We start from the raw sequence: 25241 nt of genomic DNA, 5'->3' as shown, positions 1-25241 counted from the left end.
TGGTGTTTTTGTTCATGTGGTGTCTGCGGAGTGTTCAGAGTGGGCTGTTCAGTGGGGCTGTATGTGTGCTGTGGCAGGTGAAATGACAGTGGGTGCAGATGTAAGGACCTAACATTCAGCACAGTGTCTGTGTTTGATACGGTATCCAGGGTTGAGGGTGTAGAGCTCGGTGAAGGTGTAGCTTTGGGGGAAGGTAGGGCCGGCGGTTCTGGTGCTGGACGTGGTCCACGTGTGGATAGGTGCAGATGGGCTTGCTTTTGGATCACCTTTGGTGCACCACTTGCACATCCCCAGCACACGTCCACTGCACGGTCATGCTGCAGACTGCACTAAGTAGGTTCTGCGGTAGGCAGGGCTTCTTTTTAAAGGAAGAACAGAAAGTGGGGAAAACCCATTTAGGAAAACTCTGGCGAGAAAACCCAGGCAGCTGCGGTATCACTGGGTCAGTCTGGAACAAGCAGGAACAGAAAGCCACAAGCAAGTGGCAGGCTAGGTGGCAGGGTGCCTTCTATTGTGCACTCCTCTTTGTGTTAGTTTGAGGTGAGTGAGGCCCTTGCCCTTACAGGATACAGAGGAACACTACATTCAATTGTTCCTGACACTCCATCTGACAGGAGCAGTTCTTAGATCATACTTCTGCATCACACCTGAGTGGCACCTATACCAACATACTGCCTTCAACTGGATTGCATGTTAATCCATCCTGTGACTGCCTCTGTCCCTGTGATGGTATGGCATGAGGCAAGTCTTTCCTATAGTTGTTTTACAGAGGTGGTGGCAACTGGCAAAAAATGCACTGCCTCAATGTTTCAAGGCAATGCTCTGGATGCCATTCTTAAGGAACTCATCTCCATTGGGGCACAACTGACTGCTACTGGCAAAAAGATCATAGACCTCACTGAGGGTGCGATGACTATCAATGCAGACATGAGATCATTTTATGTCCACACAGATGCCTTACATCATTGCCACAGAGGACATAATGGAGCACTTCGAAGCATTGTGCTCCAGACAAAAAGTAGTCAAACTGAAGACCGGTGCACCAGGACAACATCCGATTCTACGGGATGTCAGAAAAAATAGAAGGCACCACTTCTGCATAGTTCCACTTGAAGTTCAACCCTTGTATTACCAGACTTTCTTTCAATACACTGTTTGAACAACAGAGGGCAGACATGCCGGGGTGGCTCCTCCATTAGGCTGGAGGAGCATCTCCCCCACCAGCAGCAGCAGCAGCAGCAGCACAATATGTTTATTATCGGTTTTGGTAAAAGGGGCGGGCCACAGGCTGTGACATACACTGAAGGGGAGTGCACAGCACTCCCCCTCACTGTGCATGTATGTTTGACCGGCCGTCTCGGGCCGGCCAAACACACATGCGCAGTAGGGTCTCTCTAGCCCAGCAACAATGGAGAGAGCTGGCATAGGCTCCCAGTCTGCCTGGGAGCTCCCTGGCTGGGCACTCCCACCCAATCCTGACACTGCTCTGAGTGGCATCAGGATTGGCCGTAGGACAGGCTGGGAGCCTGTGACTGCAGGCTCTCGGCAGAGAAGAGGAGAAGCACAGTTGTGAAGGTGGTGGCACAGGTAAATTTTTTTAATTACTTACTCCCCACCCCACCGCCCATGCAGGCACCGCCCCGCCCATTTTCAGTATTGTGAGCCAGACCTGCAGAAATGAAATGATCCCGCTGACCTTGGGCTACCACAGCGGACGCCAAAAGACCTCATAACTTTGAAAGCCTGTTTCTTACACCACCATCATACATGCCACATCTTCTTGGAGGCAAGCAAAAATGGAACTTGTGAGCAGGATTGGTGCAAGATCGGGATTGCTGCAGATTTCACCTCTGAAACTAACACCAAGAGAAAGACGATCTCAGCTGTATGCCCACAACTGAGAAAATGGGACACTGAACATGGGCTCCTCGAACCTGTCACCATGTTGATCATGAAAGATGGCCTTTCTAGAGATTTTATGACCCTGTGAAACTGGATCATCATCATCATCACTTTATTTAGGTAAAAACATACCATAAAAGTACAATACATGCAATTCAAGAGAAAATTTGTAAAAAGAGTACAAACAAGATAAATTACAGACTCTAAAAAGAGAGATAATAAAAGCGAAATAAGATAATAACATAAAAGATTTTCGTTTTCCATAAATTAAATGCTTAAAAGGTCCTCCAGTCCCAGCTAAAACTGTAAACTTTGCACTTGTATAGCGCACTACTCACCCGTTAGGGTCTCAAGGCGCTGTACTCATACCGCTATGGAACCCCTCCTGGCTTTTCCCTGTGAGGTGCCCACTCCTGGGCACCCCCAGGGTGAAGCCAGGCATCCAAGCACTGTTGGGGCCGTTGTGGAGATTAAGCAAGCTATTGCCCAGAGTTGCAGAGTGGGACCCATTAGTTAGATTAGGCACTGAGGCGAGAATTATCTGGTCCAAGGGAATTGAGCCCAAGACCTGCCGAAGCAGGACTTGAACCCTGGTCTTGAGCCAGATCTCTGTTTCAGGGTCTGCCGCTCTAACCATTGTGCCACACTTCTAAAACATTGGGCTAATGAACTTGCACTTAAATACAACGACTGTACATTATGTGCCTCCTTCTAAAATCTGTTAACAAGTCTTATTCTTTAAAACCACTACTTTAAAATGCCAAATTGATTCAAATTTTTTTGCCACAGGGCAAACTATTTGTACGGATGAATCTGATTTAAATACTCTCTCAGCAGATGCACAATTCCTAAAACCCATTTATTTGCATAAGGGGATAATCCAAAAAGCCCTCTGTTTGCCATATTCACGACATTGAAAAACAACATGAAGATCAGTCTCTTCGTGTTTACAACCCATCGGACATAACTTAGAGTTATTAGTAGAATTGGGCCATTTATAGGTTAAAGAGCACAGAGGAAGAGACCCTATTCTAAATCTGATAAAGAGAGCGCGCACAAATGGAGAGAGTGCTGCATCCATAAAGGGCTCAAACGTGTAGTGGCATTTAAATTACAAAAAACTATCAGTCATGGAAGATGGCACAACTTCAGTCAATTGAGCAGTTTGAACTTTAAGCCAGAAAGCATCCTTCAATATCTGAGCGGCATTTTTAGGTATAGAAGAGGAATCTGCCCAATAGGACCCCAAACCAAGGTAAAGTAAAGACCGTTCAACATAGGCACACCACTTAATTTTGGTATAAAGATTAGTGCCCACCAGTTTAGGCAGCCCACACCTAAATGGGATGAGAGCATCTGAAGACCATAACCGGATCCAAAACATTAGTGGCCTTAAGGCAGCGATCTGATTGATTGGAAAGAGATTTAAGTCCATATGAATAGGCAAAGTGGGGGTACTTGAGGGAACTCTTAACAACATCTTTAAAAACTAGTTTTCCACCCAGGCCAGATCCTCCAAATTACAGTGACCTCATAACTCAGCACTATACAGAGCCCCCCCCCCACAGCTTGTAGTTTGTATATATCAAGGGCAGGAGTCAAGACAAAACTAGGGGATCCGGTTGCAAATCTCGCAATACCACCCGCCCTTGCTTCAGGCATGTTAAAGATGGCCTTTCTAGAGATTTTATGACCCTGTGAAACTGGCTCACTTCCTGGATTCTCTGACAACTTTGGAAATGGACACCTCAGCCCCCTTTGTCACTTCCAGTACCCAGACACACTCCTGGCAATGGGGTTTCAATCTGGCGGGGTCGATTATTTGATCGCCGACCACAGAATCAATCTGATAGTGAAAGTGAACTCTTTTCAGTAAAAGAGATCATGCACCGGGAATCAAGGGACAAATACTGTTCACCATTGAAACCTACAACCACCTCAGACATTGGTGCCAATGCAAAACCATCTCTTTCCTAGTCCTGAGAAGCATCTTCCGAACTTTGGGACAGATGAGTATTGCTTAGTCTGAAGCAGACCCCTCCATTCCTGTTTATTGTCTGCTGTCATTTTTCTCCATCATAGTTTCAATGTGGTTGCACTGTTACATGATTGTTGTGTTGTCATGCTTCTCAATTTGTTTACCCTGACACAATGCATTTGATAGCTACCCCTCCTTAGTCATTACTCCCAACAACCCACATCCCCTCGCTCACTCCTAGAAAAGAGTTTTCTCAACCACCCAACATGGCTGATGCAGGACAGGTCTAGAGAGACACATATGTCCTATGGCCCCTTGACACGCCCAGCACCTACCTAGTGGTGAATTCTCTTGGGGACTACTTTACATAGAATGATTTATCCCAACACATAGATGCTACTCTTTCCACTGCCATACACATGTGATGATTGTCCTCTCCTTTGGCTCCTCCCAGTTCCACTTTCACATTGCTAGTCCCATTTTCTACGATCCTTCCTTTTGCCAGCGCAGAAACTTCTACTAGACATTTAGATGATGTCTGTACCTTACTACACTAACCACTGTGAGAGTACCACCCAGGGTATAGTAGCTCCTTGAGTGGTTTCGACCCACCTCTAACAGTTCTTCACAAGGCTCCCACGTCCACTTTCTACCCCTGCATCACCCCTCCTTTTTTGCACCTCTCAAAAACCCACCATACCATCAACTGAATATCTCGAATGCCACTTCTGCCTGCAGCGTACACCTGACTCCTCCCCTTGGGATTACAGGGATTCCCCTATCTCATCCTTACATTATGCATTTCTTCCGCCTTATTCCTCCCACAGCCCTAGCTACCAGTCCATTACAGCTTCGGTGCCCCCCTGGTCGGGAGGTGACCTCTCTTTTACCTGCCATTCCCTTTTGCCCCACATGTGGCCTGGATCGCTTCCTTCCTTTTTTTAGTATGGCCTCCTGACCCCCATCCCTGTCACACTCAGCGTTAATGGCTTAACGTCCTGTATCAAACTTAAGATTATTCTATCATACCTAACATGTAAGGCCGCAAACCTAGCACTTTTGCAGAAGATACACCTCTCTGTGAAAAAATCTGAATAACATAGGATGGACTGGGTAGCCAGACGTCCACTGCAGTCCTGCTCATACAACCCCAGACCACTGTTACCGGCACTGAGAAATGTGGAATGGCTATTCTTAAGCCTAAATCTTTCCTGTGTCCTTCATACCTGGACAGATGAGGAAGGCTGATGCTTATTTGTTAAACTCAGGATCAGTACCAAAGTATTCAGTGTGAGCTCGATCTAAGCCCTTAATGACTCCAGGGCATCATTTATCTTTCACCTCAATAGACCAATTATTAAAACCTGTGCCTCTCATATAATTGTGGGGGCAATTGGAATCGCTCACTGGATACTAACTGAGACAACATTGGCTCCATGGACACACATAATAACAGAGATGGGGCTCTACTGGTGACTATCATGAATATCAAGGCCCCCTCAACATCTGCCACCTTCTTCATCCATCTGATGGAGTTTTTGTAAACTGAAAATGAAGCCCTGATGATTGTTCACCATGCCCATTGCTCAGCTTAACTGTGGTGGCTACCTTCCCGATCCTTTCACAGTGCTCATGGCACCTGATAGCGTTGCCCTCTATAGCCACTGTGGTTCCTCCTTGTAATGGAAAACAAGCTGCTATCATCTGCAAATCTCTGCAAGTTGTGGGCATCCCTACAACAGCTGGTCCATCTAAACTATTCTTGTTTGCGGGTGATATCCTGCTTACACTCACTGCACTCAACAGCTCTCTACCAGCTTTACTATCCTTTAGGGTGGGCATCTCCTCATTCTCAGGCTACAAAGTCAATTGGGACAAAAGAAAGCTCTCCCATGTCCTATGTCGTGACCAGAGTGGCCATAAATGTCTGAACATATTCATACCAAATTACAAAAAGCAGCCCTTCTGAGTAAAGATCTAGCTTTCTGAACACGCATTTAGATTGCTGAAAGAACTTTAAACTGTGTTTCCAGAAGAGGTGGCAGAGCACAGCAGAATGAGCCAGAAACATACTGCTAAATAGTGGCATATTGCGTTACTTTTATACTGTAGCAAACACAAAGGCTCTTCTGGTAGAATAAATAAAGAACATGGTGATTATAATGATTCCACACCCATCTCGCCAACCAAACCAAAAGCAATATGGAAACACGGACAATCACCAACTACGTTTAGGGTATGTTAACGCTCAAGGCTCCTATTTTTAACTTCAGCAAAGGAAATGTAACAAATGTTAAACAATATTTTTACTGCTCATTCACAGGTCATGCAAGAATTTAGAAAGAAAAAAATTTAAACATTCAAAATAGAGACAAACTTTCTGGTTGAACTTTGTTTTCACATTAAATACACACATAGCTAAAAACAATTATTGTCTTCCTCTTTTTCTGTCTTTAATAAAGATCACTTGTTCTCTAGATGGAGGAGATGAAGTGACTTTCCCATCTTAGATTTGCCTTGTATTACACCTTAAACTATCCAGCTCCTGCATTAACAATCTGCTGTGTCTTGACACCTCTTCACTCTCTTCCACAGCACCACCCTTAGCTCTTCTAGCATTTGTTATTTTGTAAATCTTCAAAACCTTTTTCAATCTTTTGCCAACCCTTTTAGCAACATCACTGCTGAAATGGCCAAGCTCCATTTGTAGATTAACAGATCTATGAGATGCCAGTTGTAGGGCAACCTACAGCCTGCCCAAAGCCATGCAATGTATTGCTTAAATTTATGTGATGACATTGTATATTACCCTATCCATATTCATCAATGGTTACCACCTGTTTTAAGGCAGCAACTTCAGTACACATTGCCTCATGTAAATCACACATGTAATAAAAACCTCATGGCATGGCTTCCTTTAGCCCACTCATTGTTTGCCCTTACCTGTTGTTTCCGTGCCTTAAACATAGACATTTCTATATTTTGAAATTGTCGAGTAGAATATCATTCAGTGTTTTAATTATTGGACATATCTGACTAGGGGACTGCTTTAGAGTTTGCCGCAGGGTTACACCGTTACAAACGTGACAGATATCCCGTCCGCCATATTCCAATTTCCGTAGGCTATTATGGTATCATAATACTGCAGATGGTACTTCTGCTATGTTTGTGATTGAGTAAACCCTTCTGCCAAACTCTAAATCAAGCCCTTAGTCCTCTACAAGTATGTTTAGTATGTCACATTTCAGTCCTTGAGTCCGAAGGTTGCTCTTTATCGAAACATGATGTTAAAAGTTGAACATTAGATATTTCTCCCAGTTCAGAATCAAAAAAAGATTCACCAATATCACCTTCCACTTCCTAACATTCTTGTTTCACAGTGATTACTGTAGAAAAGTAAACATTTTTTTAAATTAAAATAATCCCTGTTTAACATTTTACAACTTTTGAAATGCATTGTGGAGTTTGCAATTGTAAAAACAGTATAATGTTGATATCTGTAACTCCAGAAACAGATTCTGGTGCGAAGGTAATTTCTATTATTTTTTCCTCCATCAGATTCACCGGTTGGAAACAGGAAGAGCCAACTCTAGAGGCAACCATTCTCAGAGATTCTTTGTGCGAACTTCTCATTGGTACTAGACAATAAGTCATTCCAGCGCCTACATATCTCAACAATAGAGCACTTGGTGACATCACCAGCACGGATGCACTCTTGTATACCCAAACAATTGTTTTTGTGGACTCAAACACTGTTAATTAACTTGTCCCCCAAAAGTTTTTTATTATTGGAACCACATTCATCCACAAGATTCTCCAATACCACCTCCGAAAACGACTTCTTCTTGGGTGCTCCCGATCATCCTTTGTTTCCTCCTGGCTAAAATGTTTTAAATGTCTGTGCTACTCTCCGGTTCCAATGAGATGTGTGCTGTCCAAAGTGAAAGTAAGGAATGTGGTCCTGGAAACTCACTTTGTGGTTCTGAGGTCATCAAATTCAGTCTGTGCAACGTTCAGTATTCTACCGATTCACTATTATAGAATCGTTATTTACAATTGTGAATCCTAAGAAGTCACAAATTTAGTGATTCTATATTAATGATTCCAATAATAATTCACTATATTATGTCATGGTACAAGGCCAATCGTTTTGAACAACAGCTTCACTGCATTGACAAGTGCAAAATCTTGGTGGACAGCTCGCTCCATCAGTTTTGATGGCCAGACACACATTTTTTGCTTTTGAAAAACAAACACCTGAAATGTAAGTTTGTTTTTTAAACACAAAGGAGCCTAAGACTTATATACCGAGGTTGTGCGGAGTCATTTTTTTTTTTTTCTGACCATGACCACCAGGTTTTTCCTCACAGTGACAGACAAAAAAAAAGTCATCAGACCATCTGCTCTAAGTTGAGTTGGGCAATCTGATGGCTTTAACCTGATGATCCTCTACTCCATCGGGTGTTGGAGTACGTTTTCCAATGACAGGGCCAGCAAGGTCATCGCTGCTACACAAATGACGATCTGCTCGACCAAGTCTTCCAATAACTAAATCAGGTCCTTAGTTTGAATTGAAACCAGTCACATGCCACTAATCATGCCACTGATCACTAAGGCCAAATTGAGGGGGGGGGGGTGGCTGCACAGTACATAGAGGGAGCACCCTCTGGACTCAATCAAGAGCTCTCAGGCTAGGGTATTGGGCAGAGGGGGTCCCCTGGAGCTCGGGGCCCTCCGCACCACGGGGGCAGCGGGGGCCTTGGTTACACCTCTTCATATACAAATTGCACAACGTAAATTGATGGAATATGTTTACATAAAATTTTGCAACAAGTGCGCAGGCTTGCACAATAAATTTAAGACTGAAGAACTCACTGCAAAGATGATCTGAAGTGAACTGTGGGCGACCTCAATGTACTGGTACTCAAGCAAGCATTCGGAGACACTGATGTAGCGGTGGTCTTCTGGTGCCCAGTCTGGCGCAGGGGTGACCGATGTCACAGTGCAGCCTGGTCCATTTTCCATCCACCAGGAACGATGCATCGAGACATTGAAGGTCATAACCAGGTCGGTATCCTGAAAGACAAAACATACCATCTTAAGAAAGAAGATGGATAACTGAAAAAATTATATTAGAATATTCCGTACAGTAATTCAAAGTAATAAAAAGCACCACCAGCTCCCATCTGCTGATTACGTGTGGCTACAGGGAAAACAACAGAATCAAGAGTAAACAATGCTCCGCTGGGGAATTACTTATCTATGGATACCACTTCCAGTGCAATGTCTGACATATGCTAGTTGAAAACTACACCATTAAAATACTTTTCACAGAAAACCAAAGATAAACAGATACTCTTTTTTCAATCTATTGATTAGCAGATCTATTGATGTGATGCAAGGTACACAGACATAACTGAGGGTATTTATAAATCTTGCACCCCTATGCTTTGGCTACTAACAATAAAAATGAGTGCCTGCATAGCTTGTCAAGTAAATTTAGAACAAGAGGGGATGTTCATGAAATATTTTTGGTGTGTTCAGTTTTTTCTCAACTAATTTGGTGTATATTGTTCAGTAGTTTTCAGGAAATTAGCATTTCAATAGGATCTCGGGTAAATTATGGCTAGATTACATTTTAGTGACATCTAGACCATTAATCCGTAGATCCTCCATGGATATGAGTATCCACACAGGATTCCCACATCCAATAGAAAACATGAAAGCACTCCATTGGAATAGGATGCTTTTTCTCCTTTCATGCATTGTGGATTCGTGTATCTGGTGAATCTGATGTTGTGATAGACTGTACATCACAGAAACATTTCTGTTGTGTCCACATGACCTGACCCACCCCCCAGCGATGCACAGTTTTTTTCATAAAAACTGATGCTGCAAATATTACAGTAATATTATCAATGATGTTTTCAAAGATGTAATGATTGCCGTAATTTGTGCGGTAATTAGCAAAGCATGGCGAGGGCGAGAGTTATAGTTACATTAGGGCGTGAGTTATAGTTACTTGAGATAACTATAACTATAACTGGTGAATTTCTATAGTTTCGTAAATTTAAAATGTGAGCCAAACTATAAAGTCACTGTAGCCTTTGTTTTTCTAAGTGAATTTCTATGTTTTTTTATTCTATTTCTTAACTATAATGTCCCTGTAACCTTTGATACATGTATATGTATGTATATCTATATCTATATATATATATATATATATATATATATATATATATATATATATATATATATATATTACCTAGTGGCAGTCGCCACTAGGAAGCTAGTGTTAGGACCATGTTTCCATTGAAAACACTTTTTTTGACTTGCCTATATCTTTGGTGCTATTTGACGAATCTTCAGTAAATTTTCGGAACAAGGACTGCATTGAATCTTGTTGTCCATGGGAAGATTTGGGGTGATCCTTCTAATGGGGTTGAGAAACAGGAGGAGGGTAAAAAAACATGTATTTCCCATTAACATTCGCCCAGGGATTTTAGACTTGATTGCAGCACGAACCGCTGGATGGAATTACACCAAATTTGCAGAAAAGATGCTATTGGTCCAGAAAGAGTGAATTTTATTATTTGGTGTAAATTTGTTCAGTACTTTTTGAAATATTAAAAGAAAAGAAAATATAGATATTTAAAGGTGCAAAGGAATGCAAATAATAATGAGCTGGTGCAGGGAAATGCAGAGCTATGATTAGCTGCCAAAACTTCAACTAGAAAGTGTTGGCAGCCATCTTGGGACTTGGCTTCCACCAAGTCCAGCAAAAAAGAAAAAAAAGAAAAGGGGCAGGGGCAGGGTAGGGTCACCCGACCCCTTAGCTCTGTTGGTGGTGTCTCAGAAGAACACCCAGGGTAAAAAAGCATTTTAACAAAATTGAGGTAAATGTGCAGTGGATCCACAAATACACAGCAAAATTGTTTTTAAAAATGGAGCGGGCTTCCATGCTTGCTTTAAGAAGCCTCTGGGTGGGCCAGGTCCTGAAGCCATTTTGAAATAAAGGAGGGGGTGCATGGGGCCACCACCTCACTGGGGCTATTTTACATTTGAGGGGGCACACAGCCCTTCTCGTGGAAACAATGATAGACATGGGGAACCCCCCCCCACCACGACCGGCTCCTGCTATGTCCTGGGGTGCCCACCCTTGGGACATAGCTGTTTGCTCTGGCAGAGCAAACACTTCACTTTCTGCAAGTGAGAGCTGTCAAACAGCTCTCTTTTGCAGAAAGTGAAGTTTTAATCTGTTTCCCTGTACACAAATATGCTTGCAGGGAAACAAAAGAAAGCATTACTGCCGCAGGCAGGGAGCTGCTTTTTAAAACTGCTTCCTGCTTGTCGGAGCACTGCTGGCTCCGGCAGGACAAGAGGAGCAGGCTAAGACCGCGGGGGCAGTCATGATCCCCCAGCAGTCCTGTCACTCTCTCTCTCTTCCATCCCCTGAAGGGATGGAAGAGAGAGAGATTGTTATTGTAATGATCTCTCCATAAAATGAATTCAAAGTCAGCCTAGCAAGATGCTTAGTTAGACTGTTATAGACTACGTTTGGATGCAGAGCAGAACAGAGTCACTTCTGGCTCAATGATCAAGGTCTTGAACTGTCATTCAGTAGGCTAAAGGTTCAAATCCAAATATCACTTGGCAGTGAGTCTGTTTATTTACTAGTGTTTTGAATGTTAAACCTTCCTAGTGATGGAACATTCACGTTTCTTTCCAATCACATGCGTGGGTTGACTGTCATAGGTAGGTCTAGAAGCATCACAGTACAGAGTCACCTATGGCCTAAAGGTTAAGGTCACATACCCTCACTGAGGGTTCTAATCCCAGTGTTTTTGCAGTAACTTTCCATCTTTGATTTCTTATAAACTTCAAAAGTTTAAGGTTCATGCTGAAAGGTGATCTCACTCTTTTTAATTGACAAATAAGTTTTTCTTTTCACTTTGTCCAGAAATATCTCATTCTAAGTATTTCATCCATGAAAGCCTAAAAACTCTCTATCTGTCTCCCTCTCACTCCCTTTCTCTCTCTCTTTCTTTCAATCTCTTTCTCCCACTCACACACCCACTCAGACCCTTGTGCACCCGCTCACAGCTGCACTCAGACCCTCATGCACCCACTCACAGACCCACTCAGACTCTCACAGACCCACTTAAACCCTCATACACCCACTTACAGACCCACACAGACACTGACATACCCACTCACAGACCCACTAAGACACTGACACATCCACTTTCACACTCAGACAGACACTCTCAAAGCCACTCTTACACCCAGATACACCCTGTTACACCTGTTCTCACACCCAGAGGGACAGGCTGTGGCCAATCCCCACTGCACACAGCCAAAGGGTTGGGTGGTTAGGGGGTTGGCCACAGCGTCTGCTGCACACAGTCAAATGCTGTGCACAGCATGGGGTTGGGTGGCTCTAGGGGTTGTCTTCATGGGCCTCGCCGCAGACTGAAGGTCATGCGCAGCATGGGTTTGGGTTGTTAGGGCTAAAGGCTGTGTATGGTGGCAGTAATGAAAACTACTTAAATTTTGAAAAAAACATAGAAATGCACTGAAAAATCAAATGGTTGCAGGGACATTATCGTTAGGAAGTAGAATTAACAAAAAAAAAGGTTACAGGAACTTTACTATTAAGCTCACATTTTAAACATATAAAACCATAGATTCCTCAGAGGTCCTTCAGGGACCCCATGTCACATGTCAGTTTTGAGGGGGGGGCTGCATCAGGCCTCCAATTACCAAGCAGTAGATCAGTCTCAGGGACTCCAAACTCCAGTGTCTGACCAAAGCAGTGTTTCTGGGACCCCATCCCCTGGGACATTGTTATGTTCCCTGCTTAACGAGTTCTGGCAGGGAATGTAAACTTTATTTTCTGACTTCACTCTGCTGGACAGGGAATACACCTTTGCTCTCTCCTGGCAGGAGCTCAGAAGAATGCTACTCTAACCAGGGTGGGAATAAAGTAGGCGTCAGCTCCCTTCGCCCCCAGGCTAGGTGCTGGCTCAGCAGCCGGCAGGGGCCGAGGAGAATTGGAGCTAGCCCCACAGCCTCTAACTTAAAAAAAAAGGTATGGGTGCTCCAGGTGAACAATGGGACAAGCAAGTTTAAAAAAACAATATGTCAGGTTCCCTCTAAGGGTCCCTAGGGTTTCTCTGCAGCCTGCAACTTAAAAAAAGATGGTGTGCCCTGGCAGACACTAGAGCCACCAAGGTTAAAATTGTAAATGGCTGACCTCCTACAGGGTAAAGACTAGGAAGTGGATGGGGCTGTAGGGGCCATGGCTGTCCCCTGTGGTCCCAAACTATAAAATAGAAATGGTGGGTGTCCGGTGGGACCGGAACACTAAAAAAAACAAGAAAAAAGGAAGATTAAGAAATGAGCAGCAGAAGCTGCTCATTAATTATTAACTGCTCTGTGGAATGAGTGCCCCATAATGCCTTGAGAGGGCTTTTTAATAATATTTTCGGATGCTCCTAGAAGGGACAGGGGCACAAACAAGTATTTTGTTTTAAATATTCTGTAGGTTCTGCAGTGAGCAGGGCAGTCCCTCAGCAACATTAAAAAAACACAGCAAGTCTTTTGGGTCAGTGAATCTATGAACTAAGGAGAGCCTATCATATTTTAAAACACTCCAAGCTGGATCTTAATGCTTGAGCTGGAGCTGGAGTTCAGGTAACCCTTATGTTTGGTTCAAGGGCGACACTTCATGGCCTAAAAATGTTCTAAAAAGGCTCAAATAATTTTTTTATGTTTTTAGACATAATGCTTTATTGAAAATATTTTGTAACAATCCCTAATATAAACATTGTAATGCATGAAAATATGAAATATATATTTGGCTATGGTTATTGGTAACTTTTTGGCAAAAGCTCAGCTTTATATGTGTGGATGGGCTGATCCCTTGATAGAGTCAATAGGCCCACCATTTTTTATATGTTGATATTCTGACCCTTTTAGAAAGCCAGTAGTTCAGCCTAACTTAAACTGACACCCTTTAGATTGTTTCATCACATAGTCAGCCATGTGAGGTGGGGACACATATACTTAGGAATATAGGCCCTCATTATGACATTGGCGGCAACTGCCACCTACCGCCACAGCGACGGCCGTCAACATACCGTTGCCGTGGCTACCGATCCATCCATGGAATTATGACCGTAGCCAGAATTCTGCCAGAAGGCTGGCGGTAGTCCGGCTACAGTCATGGCAGCAGACAGCGGTAAGGTGGCGCTGCTACCAGCAGCAGTGCCACGCCAGCAAAACACTGCCTACTGTATCATGTTCCATGATATGGCCTGGCGGTGTTTTTCTGGCGTCATGTCTCCTGCCGGAGGACACCCTTCAAGCAGGTAAGTCAGGTTTCTCCAACAGGAGAGGGGGTGGATGATGTTGTGTGCATGTGTGGGGGTGTGTGTGACTGTGTTTGACTGCGTGCATGCATATGTAATGCGTGTGTGCATGAGTGGGTGTGTGTGTACGTGCATGTTGTGTCCTGTGAGTGCGTGTGTACCTGGCTGTATGTTCATGAGCGTTGCTGTGAGTGTGTACGAATGTATGCATGTGTGGGTGAATGTGTGTATGCGTGTGTGTATGCATGTGTATGTATGTGCGTATATGTGTGTATATGTGGGGTGGGTGGGAGGGGCCGGGGAGGGTGGGAGGACTCTGAGGAGGGGGGCAGGGGAGACCCCTATCATTGCCGGGGAAGGAATTTCCTGGCATTGATAGTGCCTACTGTCATGGTTTTCATGGTGGTACAGAAACCACAGAAACCATGGCGGTGGGCGGGGTCAAAATGCCATGGGCGACCTAGTGACAGCTGCCTGGCTGGAGACTGTGGTCTCCATCCCGGTGGTCATTACCGCCGTGGCGGTCAGTGCGTTAACTTGGCGTTTTGGCTTTGGCCAAACCGCCAATGTCATTATAGTGGAGGTATGTACCGCCAGCCTGTTGGCGGTAATACCTCCATTATTACACCGACCACCGGGGTCATATTGACCCCCATAGTCAGGAATTGTAATGATATCTTACTTTACAATACAAAATGTTAAAATATAATTGAAAAAGACATAGGTTAAAGGGGGATTATAGTTAGATGAAAATGTTTAGCAACACCTTTTTAAATGAACAAAATCACTGAAATTCACTATTTTTCATAAGTAACTATAACTCGTACCCTAAAGTAACTCTAACCCTTGCCGTAATAATGTAGTAAAGTCTTATATTGCATCGAGGGATTCTGGTGGCATCACAGACCACAAGGCCAAAAGCTGAGGGGTTTGTAAAATGTCACCCGAAATGAGATGTCGATAAAGCAATATATTACATGTAGCTTGTTACAATATTTGTATAGTACTTCTTATTTTTCTAGAGTTTTCTTGCAAAATCTATTTTCTTCAAAGTGCAGATAACAATGAGCTCTGATTAGAATTGGAATGTTTAGATTTTGTATGTCCTTCATGAATAAAGTATTGAAAACAATGGACAGTAGTGAGGGCCACTGGATCTATGCAGTTCTGCTGCTACTGCGTACTTGTGAATTTAAATAGTTTTTCAGATAACTTACCCCAAAATTTGTGTAACTTACACATTTAAAAATTGTTTATAGTTCAAATGAATGACAATAATACTGCCAGACAATATGCTACTAAGTTTACATTTTTGCGAAATTTTACTTACGGCACAGTAATTGGAGTAATTTCAGTAATTATGCCTTACTTTTGTGAAAATTACAGAAATCAGCGATTATGCCATCTTAAATGATTATGAGTAACTTGGGGGAAAATTCCTACTGCAGTAGGAACAGTGATCTAAGAGACAGAGAGGCTTCTGGCCAGTGTTGTTTGTGTCCTGCAGTATTTAGTTCTATTTTTTTAGCACAAAATGCATCCTCAGGTCCATTTTGGACATGAGGGTGCAATTTGCACCAAACAAATAGTGCTAAATGCTAGATTATGTTTCTTATGTAATTCTGCATAATTATGAGCAATTTATTTTTAATTACGAGTAATTATGCAAGAGAGAATTATGCTAGTTACTCCCACCCCTACATAATATTGATAGCCCCAATAATGGTAACATTCTGTAGAGAAGTTTGGAGGCTGACATTATGACCATGAAGAACATATTTCCCAGGGATACATGAAATATTGTCTACATTGCAAGGTTCCATGTGATACAGAGGTTTTTAAACCACTGAATTACCATTGAATTTTAGTAACAAGTAACACACACACACATACACACACACACAAACACATACATATATTCATTATCAAAACACAAAGGTGAAAGTGATGTCATAGTTTGATGTTGGAATGAGATAAAACTAGTGTGATAAACAAAAATACACTGATATTCACCAGTTATAGTTGACAGATCTAACTATAACTTGTTCACCCACCATGCACTGCTTAGGACCTCCCACATATTCCATTACTCATAAGACGTTACATGGCATAATTGATGATATTACTGACAACCTCATATAGTTACTGAGTGTTTACATATGGGTTCACAGCATGGAAATAGCATAAGCCCTGGAGACGAGCATAGTTGTGCATGCTGAATGTTATATGGTGAACTGTGTACAAATCACTAAAGTTTGGGGTGGAAGTGTTACTCAGTGTCAAACAAGGGGAAGGCTGTGAATGCCTGATGTGGGTTGTAGAAGTATGTTTGAAGATAGGCTGAGGCTTGAAGCCAAAGTCAATGAGAAAGGCCAAAGCTATCCAGCAGTGGATACGCGGACATATGCCTATGATTAACAGTTGTAATAACAGTTGTAATAACAGTTGTAATAGTAGAACAGACAAATTATGTACATACAGAGTGTGTTTATAAAGTGTGGATGTTTCTTTCTAGAACTTCACTGAAGATTTAGATGCATTGCAGATTGTTGACTAATACAAAATGTAATCGTGTTCCACTTAGGGTTGGTTTTATCTCACAATGGTGTAAGCATCGATCTAAGGTTATAAGCCATTGTGTCCATCTGAGGAATGCCTGTAGTGTATTTTAATAAATTATGGATGGTTGTCTTTAGCACCAGAAAGAAGGTACCTTTCAGACGAAAATCTACAGTTCTCAGCCTCTTGACATAAAACTTAAGCCCATATTTAAGAAAAATTACGCACAATTGCGCTAGCACAGTAATGCATCAAAAAAATGACTACGAGCTAATGCCATTCCCTAGCGCCATCTGTGCACCATATTTATAAAACTACGCACAATGGTACTAAGGAATGGTTAGCATAAAAAAAATGATGTTAACCACTGCGACATGAGTAAGTAAAAATGACGCTAATGCTGCAAAAGTGGTGTTAGAACATTTTGCGACACTTTTTTTTACGTAAAACGGATTAGCTCCACATTACAAGCATTTGCATAAAAAAAGTGTGAGTTAGAAATAAATTGGGGAAAGACAATATGGGGAATGCAGGCCAGGAGAGACACCAGGGAGATCCCAATCAACCAAGTACCAGCCAGGAGGGTGCCGCAAAGTCGAAGGAGAAGAGGACGCGAAAGTGTCGCTTTAGTGAGGAGGAGAATGACATCTTGGTCAGAGAGGTGATGGAGCACCTGGCAGTTCGGGCTGGACTGTTCCCATGGGAAAGAGGGTCAAGACTGATTTGCATATGGCTGGGTCCAAACTGGAATGGCATGGGCAGCAACAAAAAAATGATGGATTTAGGCCCAGATCTCTGTACTGGGGTGAATGTTTGACATTGTTCAGCAGTCTGTCAATCCCGTGTTCTTTTAGCATTTGTCGCCCTAAGTGGGAAGGGTATGCCCAGACATGGGTCCAATGCTTCCCATGCCTCTGGATTCAAGCTAGCCCGGCTGATGAGGGGTGAACCCCCCTCCCCCCTGAAACTAGTCCCAGGATGCTTGTTTCCAGTCCAGGGAAGACCTGGCCTGGCAGTTTGGACTGGACTGTGCCCATGGGGAACAGGGTCAAGACTGATTTGCATATGGCTAGGTCCAAACTAGAATGGCATGGGCAGCAAAAAAATGATGGATTTAGGTCCAGATCTCTGTACTGGGGTGAATGTTTGACATTGTTCAGCATTTCCTCCATAACTTGTTCTTTTTGCATTTGTCGCCCCAAGTGGGAAGGGTATGCCCAGACGTGGGTCCCGTGCTTCCCATGCCACTGGTTCAAGCTAGCCTGTCTGATGAGGGGTGAAACCCTGAAACTGGTCCCAGGATGCTTGTTTCCAGTCCAGGGAAGACCTGGCCTGGCAGTTCAGGCTGGACTGTTCCCATGGGGAACAGGGTCAAGACTGATTTGCATATGGCTGGGACCAAACTGGAATGGCATGGGCAGCAACAAAATTATGGATTTAGGCCCAGGTCTCTGTACTGGGGGTGCATGTTTGACATTGTTCAGCATTTCATCCATCATTTGTTCTTTTTGCAGATGGCGCACCAACACCAGCTCTTCTTCACCTCCAAATTGCAAAAGGTAGGAGAGAGGCTATTTTGCAGGCAATAGTAGATAAAGTCAACAGTGTGGCAGAGGTGAAGAGGATTTTCATTGATTTCAAAAAGTGCTGGCATGATTGCAAGCGCAGAACTAAGGAAATACTGGCCAGGTACCGAAAAGCAGCACTGCAGAGTGGAGGTGAAAGTCCAGCGCCCAGAAGGACCTGGATGAGCTGGAGGGGATGGTGGCAGCGGTCATTGTAAATATGGCTCCTAACACGCAGCATATTGCCTGAAACGGACGTGCAATCAGTGTAGCTGTGGCTGTGCCACAACAACACCCATTGTATATTGTTTTTACCCCAGATCCAAGAGAACATGTTCACCAGAGACTCTGACTAAAGTCAACACCACCCCAGGGGTGGTGTCAGGATGGCGCAACAAGGCAAAATGCTTCCCATCCTCCTCTTGTCATTGCCCATCTCATGTGTGCTGCATCCTTCAGCACACATAGAAATGCCTCCTTGTCATAATAGATTGTTCATATGCAGAAAGGAATACCTTCCTGCATATGCACAATCTATCCCCTCAAAGCAGGCACCTTGCACTATGGTGCAAAAATGCCTGCATTGGTGCATGGAGAACAAATCTGCGCAGGCGCTGGGGGAAACGCAGGGGTGTACTGTATTTCAGAAAACACGGCACATCCCTGCATTACAAAAGTGGCGCAGCATGATGTAACTATCATTTCAGCAGCACTGAGCTGCACCACTTAAGAAAAAATCAGGGGCCATATTTATACTTTTTGACGCAAAACTGCGCTAACGCAGCTTTGCGTCAAAAAAATTAGCGCCGGCTAACGCCATTCTGAAGCGCCATGCGGGCGCCGTATTTAATCAATGAAGTTAGCCGGCGTTAGCTGCCGGCGCTGCCTGGTGTGCGTGGAAAAAAACGACGTACACCATGCAGCGCCGGCGTAGGGGGATATGGAGCTTGGGCGTCAAAAAATGGGGCAAGTCAGGCTGAGGCAAATTTTTCGCCTCAACCCGATTTGCGCCATTTTTTTCGACTCCCAACCCCCATAGAAATGACTCCTGTCTTAGCAAAGACAGGAGTCATGCCCCCTTGCCCAATGGCCATGCCCAGGGGACTTCTGTCCCCTGGGCATGGTCATTGGGCATAGTGGCATGTAGGGGGGCACAAATCAGGCCCCCCTATGCCACAAAAAAAATAAAAATAAAATGACTTTCCTGAACTTACCTTAATGTCCCTGGGATGGGTCCCTCCAGCCTTGGGTGTCCTCCTGGGGTGGGCAAGGGTGACAGGGGGTGTCCCTGGGGGCATGGGAGGGCACCTCTGGGCTCCTTCCGAGCCCACAGGTCCCTTAATGCCTGCCTTGCCCAGGCGCTAAAAAAAGGCACAAAAGCGGCTGTACGTCATTTTTTTTGACCCGCCCACTCCCGGGCGTGAATTTTGCCCGGGAGTGTAAATACGGCGCACATGCCTCGGAGTAAATTTTTTAGACGGGAACGCCTACCTTGCATCTCATTAACGCAAAGTAGGTGTCCACGCTAAAAAATTACGCAAACTCCATGGACTTTGGCGCTAGACGCGTCTAACGCCAAAGTATAAATATGGAGTTAGTTTTGCGTCGGAATTGAATCAAAAAAAACGACGCAATTCCGGCGCAAACAGAGTATAAATATGCCCCCAGGTCCTCAGTGTGCAATATGTGAAATGCAACCTGCACAGGGTAGGTCAACAACAACTCTCACACACCTCCATTCACTATTTGGGAATGAGCACAAAAGTGAACTCATTCAACAGATGGGGCTTGTCTGTGATCATCATTTCTGCTGATGTACAAATAACATTAATTTCACCATGTAACAAGGTTATCTGCGTTGTGTGAATGGTTGGTGTTGTGCATAAAGGGACACCTTCATACGTAAGAACTGGCACAAGTGTCATCAATGTTGCACTATGGGCACAATGTCACGAGCCTGTACTGCAACTGTACCATCATACAAATAGTTGCCCACATGGACCCAAGCTGCCCATTCCCCTTGTGCCACATCAAGAAAGTCTCAAAATGCATGCATTGATCCACATTGTACATCCTTACACCAACATATGCCTGTGGCAAATATGCAGTATGCGAGGAAATTCCCAAATGTAGGAAGGGGCAAACTAATGGGGCAGTCAATCCATAATGGTTGCACTGTGCCATCCAATCAGCACATGTGTGGGGCCTGATAAAGGTAGATGACAAAGTTACACATGCATTGTAAGCAATAGACCTCCCTGTACCTTGCTGCACTAGTGCCATCATTCATAGTGCCAACTCAGTAAAGCACTAAAAGAGTGACAACACATATCACACTACTGTGGAAATGTCCACCATAGTGAATAGGAAGGTAAATGATGTGCTACCATGGTGTTAGTGGCAGGGCAAGGGGCCTGCAAGAAGATGGTGGTGTGGGATCAATGCACTAAGGCCCATATTTATACTTTTTTAGCACTACATTTGCGTCATTTTCTGAAATGAAAGCGGTGAAAACTGTCAAAATATATTTGTATTTTGTCAGTTTGCACCGCTTTTGTGTCAAAAAATTATGCAAATGTGTCACTAAAAAGTATAAATATGGGCCTAAAAAACTTGAAAGGTTGCTCATGTGGGATGCACAATGCAACACATAATTAACAACTACAAACTGGCGTCTCTAAAATGTCACTCAGCCTCCAGTAGCAAGTAAATGATGAGCCATGTCAACAGCCACTACAGTCAGAGATTGAAATTTCACTATCTCATTGCTGTCTTAACTCCTATTGACCTGCCTGTCCTGGATTTACAGATGACATAGATGACCAGCAGCTGACCATCAATGAAGAGACTCTCCAGGATGTCCTGGGTTCCCTCCAGACACTACCTCCAGTCGCAGGGAAGACACACGTGGTCTCACATGAACCACACAACTACCAACACACAGCACCAACCAGTCCTGCCACAGCCCTGTACTCCAAGGACCCAAACATCACCTGACAGACAAGGGGTTGAAGTCCAGCAGGAGATGGCCAAGCAGGTGGGGAGGGGACCATAGCAGGCAGCCTAGAGGGAGTGCAAAGGTGTCTCAGTCCATATAAGGACAAATCAGCTGCCATCATAAGCACCGCCTCCCTGCTACATGGACTCCAGCAGTCCCTGGCCGACATAGCTGCTGTCATGAGGTAGAGGCTACAACAATTGCCCTCCCAAAGTGGCAGCAGCATGACAGATAACAGGCTGGGGGCTATACAAAACACCCCAGAGTCCATAAAGCAGGAAGTGGCCTCCCTCAGGGAAAACATGGCTGCCTATCACCATGATGTTGCAGTGATGTTGAGAAATCAGCAGTTCCTCCTTGCTGCAGTGATGCTTTATGTGTTCCCATAAATGTCAGCTGCTGGGATCTTTGATTGTACAACTCTATTCCCTGATATGTGTGTACCCTCTCAACTTCTACAACATCACCACCCATGGCACTGGAGGCACCAGACACATCAGAGGATGAAGATGTGGAAGGAACAACATTCACATTAAAACATCCTGGTAACACCAGTCTGTGTAACATGGACTGTATCTCCTCAGTTCTGTGCTTAAGATCATGCCAGTGTTGTGACAGCTGGCAATGTGCCCTCTTCACTCAACCACTATTGACTTATCTGCTACAGACTGTCCTTATCTCAATTCCTACCTAAGGTTAATTTGGACACATCCTCACTAATGCACACTTCTCCTACCCATGTCTCAAGACGTCCCTCACCTTGGACTCTGAATGTACAACAAATGGCTTAGGATCTCTCATGGGGTCTATGAACTGGAAACTGTATTGCTTTGGAAAATACACTTGCACTAGTAAATAAATCTCCCTATACACATATATCATGTCAACTTTTACTGTGATCCAGCAACTCAGCTAAATGTATGCATTGTGTGAAGCTCTGTCAATAAGAACAGAACCTAATTACGTGTCTTACTGTTAGACACACTGTCACACACTAGGAATCTAACATGAAAAAGGTGACCGATGATGTTGTGGCCTATAAACAACTTACAGAGCCTTAAAAGCATGTATAGAACACATATCCATGCAAGATGACATATAGTACTATGGGGTCAGAACCAAGTATTTGGAATTTTCCCTGATGAGAGCACCAGTCCAACTCATATGTGTGGAACAGAAGATCTGTGACGGGCAGCTGTCAGTGTTCCGGGATACATTCCCCAAATAAGTTCCAGACATATGTGCCAGCCTTTACAATATTTCTTCTGATAGACCTCACTGATGACAGTTGAAGTTCCATACTTACCTGTCAAAGATTCTGTGTACATACATTATGTGAGTGTCAGGAACTGGGATTGAAAGATGTTTTGAGTAACTGATGTCATATTGCAGCCAATCTGACAGTTCCTTGGTCATAGGGGATACACATACTTATACATGTGAATCAATACAGAAAGCATGCCCCAAGGCAGTCCTCTAACTTGGCCAGTGCACACATGAGAACACCCAGACACTCAATCAACATGGAGACCTAATTGTCTAAAGCTAATAGGATATATTGAAACAGTAAAACAACACCTTGTAAAAACCTAACCTATACACTATCCTACACTAATCTAACCTACACTAACTTATCTAAACTTACCCCTACAGCTATCTATCCTAACCTAAACGTATCTTAAACATTTAACGCCACACACTAAACATTGGGCCACATTTATACTTTTTGACGCAAAACTGCGCTAACGCAGTTTTGCGTCCAAAAAATTAGCGCCGGCTAACGCCATTCTGAAGCGCCATGCGGGCGCCGTATTTAATCAATGACGTTAGCCGGCGTTAGCCGCCGGCGCTGCACAAATCAGGCCCCCCTATGCCACAAAAAAAATAAAAATAAAATGACTTTCCTGAACTTACCTTAATGTCCCTGGGATGGGTCCCTCCAGCCTTGGGTGTCCTCCTGGGGTGGGCAAGGGTGACAGGGGGTGTCCCTGGGGGCATGGGAGGGCACCTCTGGGCTCCTTCAGAGCCCACAGGTTCTTTAACGCCTGCCTTTTCCAGGCGCTATAAAACGGCGCAAAAGTGGCCGTATGTCATTTTTCTTTTGACCCGCCCATTCCCGGGCGTGATTTTTGCCCGGGAGTGTAAATACGGCGCACATGCCTCGGAGTCAATTTTTTAGACGGGAACGCCTACCTTGCATATCATTAACGCAAAGTAGGTGTCCACGCTAAAAAGTGACGCAAACTCCATGGACTTTGGCGCTAGACGCGTCTAACGCCAAAGTATAAATATGGAGTTAGTTTTGCGTCGGAATTGCGTAAAAAAAAACGACGCAATTCTGGCGCAAACGGAGAATAAATATGCCCCATTGTTCCCACATCCCCTTTAATAGACAAGATATGAGGAGGACAACATAAACTAAGGTTACACATATACTAAATTAACATACATCCTAAAAAAAAATGTTTTTATTTTTTTTATTTTTATAAACATAGAACACCCTCGCCCCACACTCCCCAAAACAAAAAACAATACTAAATCCCACCCCAACTACACTACTTACTCTATCCCAAAACTAACCTAATCTATGTAACTAAGCCCTCACTATCCACCTAAAACTGATAACAGTATACAACAGGAGAACGGAAGGAACCGGGAGGCTGTGCAGCATCATGTGCAGAGCTTTTTCTTACAGAACCTCAGCAACCTGTAATTCCTTGCATTATCCTTCTTTAGCTGGTCCAATGTTGCTATTATGGCTGCCATGTCCTCCTCAAGTCCGCCTCAAAGTTTGAGGAAGTGGCTGCTGCAGGTGGCTATTGCAGTGGCTGAGTGGGCAGAGGTGCTGATGATGTTGAGTGTTGGACCAGCTAAGGCCCTCATGATCCCAGATGTTGTGCCTGATGTGCCCTGCACAGTTGCGGACTGTTATGGAGGTTACCCACTTTGAATTGTAAGCTAAGCACCCAAAGATTTGTCACATCAATACCTCCTGGCCATCTTCCGGTACCCTGCCTGTACCTCCATGATGTGGCGGAAACGCTCAGTCATTTTTTCAAAAGCACGCTTCTGTGCTGTGGTCATAGTGAGAGTCAAAACCTGGGGAGAACATGGCATCAAATACTGTATTGGGTAGAGGAAGACCAAACATGCAATGTACACAGCATCCTCAGATGACACATGCTATCCACCAGGCATCTCCAATTTCAGATTACATTTCCTACCAGCAAACTACCGTATCATGTACATGTCACTGGGTTAACTACTATCCATTGTTGACCATTAGGGCCTGGAGGTAAGTGGACTACTGTCTCCTTGTGCAATATTTGTGTCATCATACTAGTGAGGATCAAGTGGCCCAACAAATCCCAAATCCCTCTGCCATAGTCACTAAGGGGGTCATTATGACCCTGGCGGAAGGCGGAGAACCGGCGGTAAGACCGCCAACAGGCTGGCGGTCTTACTTTGTGGAATTATGACCATGGCGGTAACCGCCATGGTCATCCGCCAGTTCTCTGTTCCGCCCGCCAGGGCGGAGACGACCGCTGGGATGGAGACCTGGGTCTCCAGCCCGGGGGCCATCACTAGACCACAGGCGGTATTTGGACCCGGTTTACCACCGTGGATTTCCAGCGGTTTGAATCGCCATGAAATCCATGGCGTAAGAATTCATTCCCTGGCACTGATAGGGGTCTCCCCCACCCCCCACCCCCACCCCGACTCCCTCCCCTACATCCCCCACCACCCCTGCCACCCCCAAAGGTGGCAGGGCCCCCTCCCCACCCCGACCCCCAACATCACATCACCCATACCCACACGACACGCACGCAGGCACCACCTACACACTTACACGCACACACGCCGAC

The 25241-nt window shown here is 44.3% G+C and overlaps 1 protein-coding gene across 1 annotated transcript; it reads right to left on the bottom strand.

Annotated features, from left to right (window-relative positions):
- Nucleotides 1–2096: 2096 nt before the first annotated feature.
- NKAIN2 (sodium/potassium transporting ATPase interacting 2) lies at nt 2097–8923 on the bottom strand. The gene is made up of 2 exons (XM_069236568.1): nt 8756–8923; nt 2097–2105 (listed from the first exon to the last, which is right to left on the bottom strand). The coding sequence occupies exons 1-2, from the start codon at nt 8921–8923 to the stop codon at nt 2097–2099; spliced, it is 177 nt and encodes a 58-aa protein (XP_069092669.1).
- Between the last annotated feature and the right edge of the window lie 16318 nt (nt 8924–25241).

This window comes from Pleurodeles waltl, chromosome 5 (assembly GCF_031143425.1).
Source record: "Pleurodeles waltl isolate 20211129_DDA chromosome 5, aPleWal1.hap1.20221129, whole genome shotgun sequence".
Taxonomy (NCBI): Eukaryota; Metazoa; Chordata; class Amphibia; order Caudata; family Salamandridae; genus Pleurodeles; species Pleurodeles waltl.
Note: the sequence above shows the minus strand (reverse complement) of the source record. Positions and strands in the feature narration are given on the sequence as shown.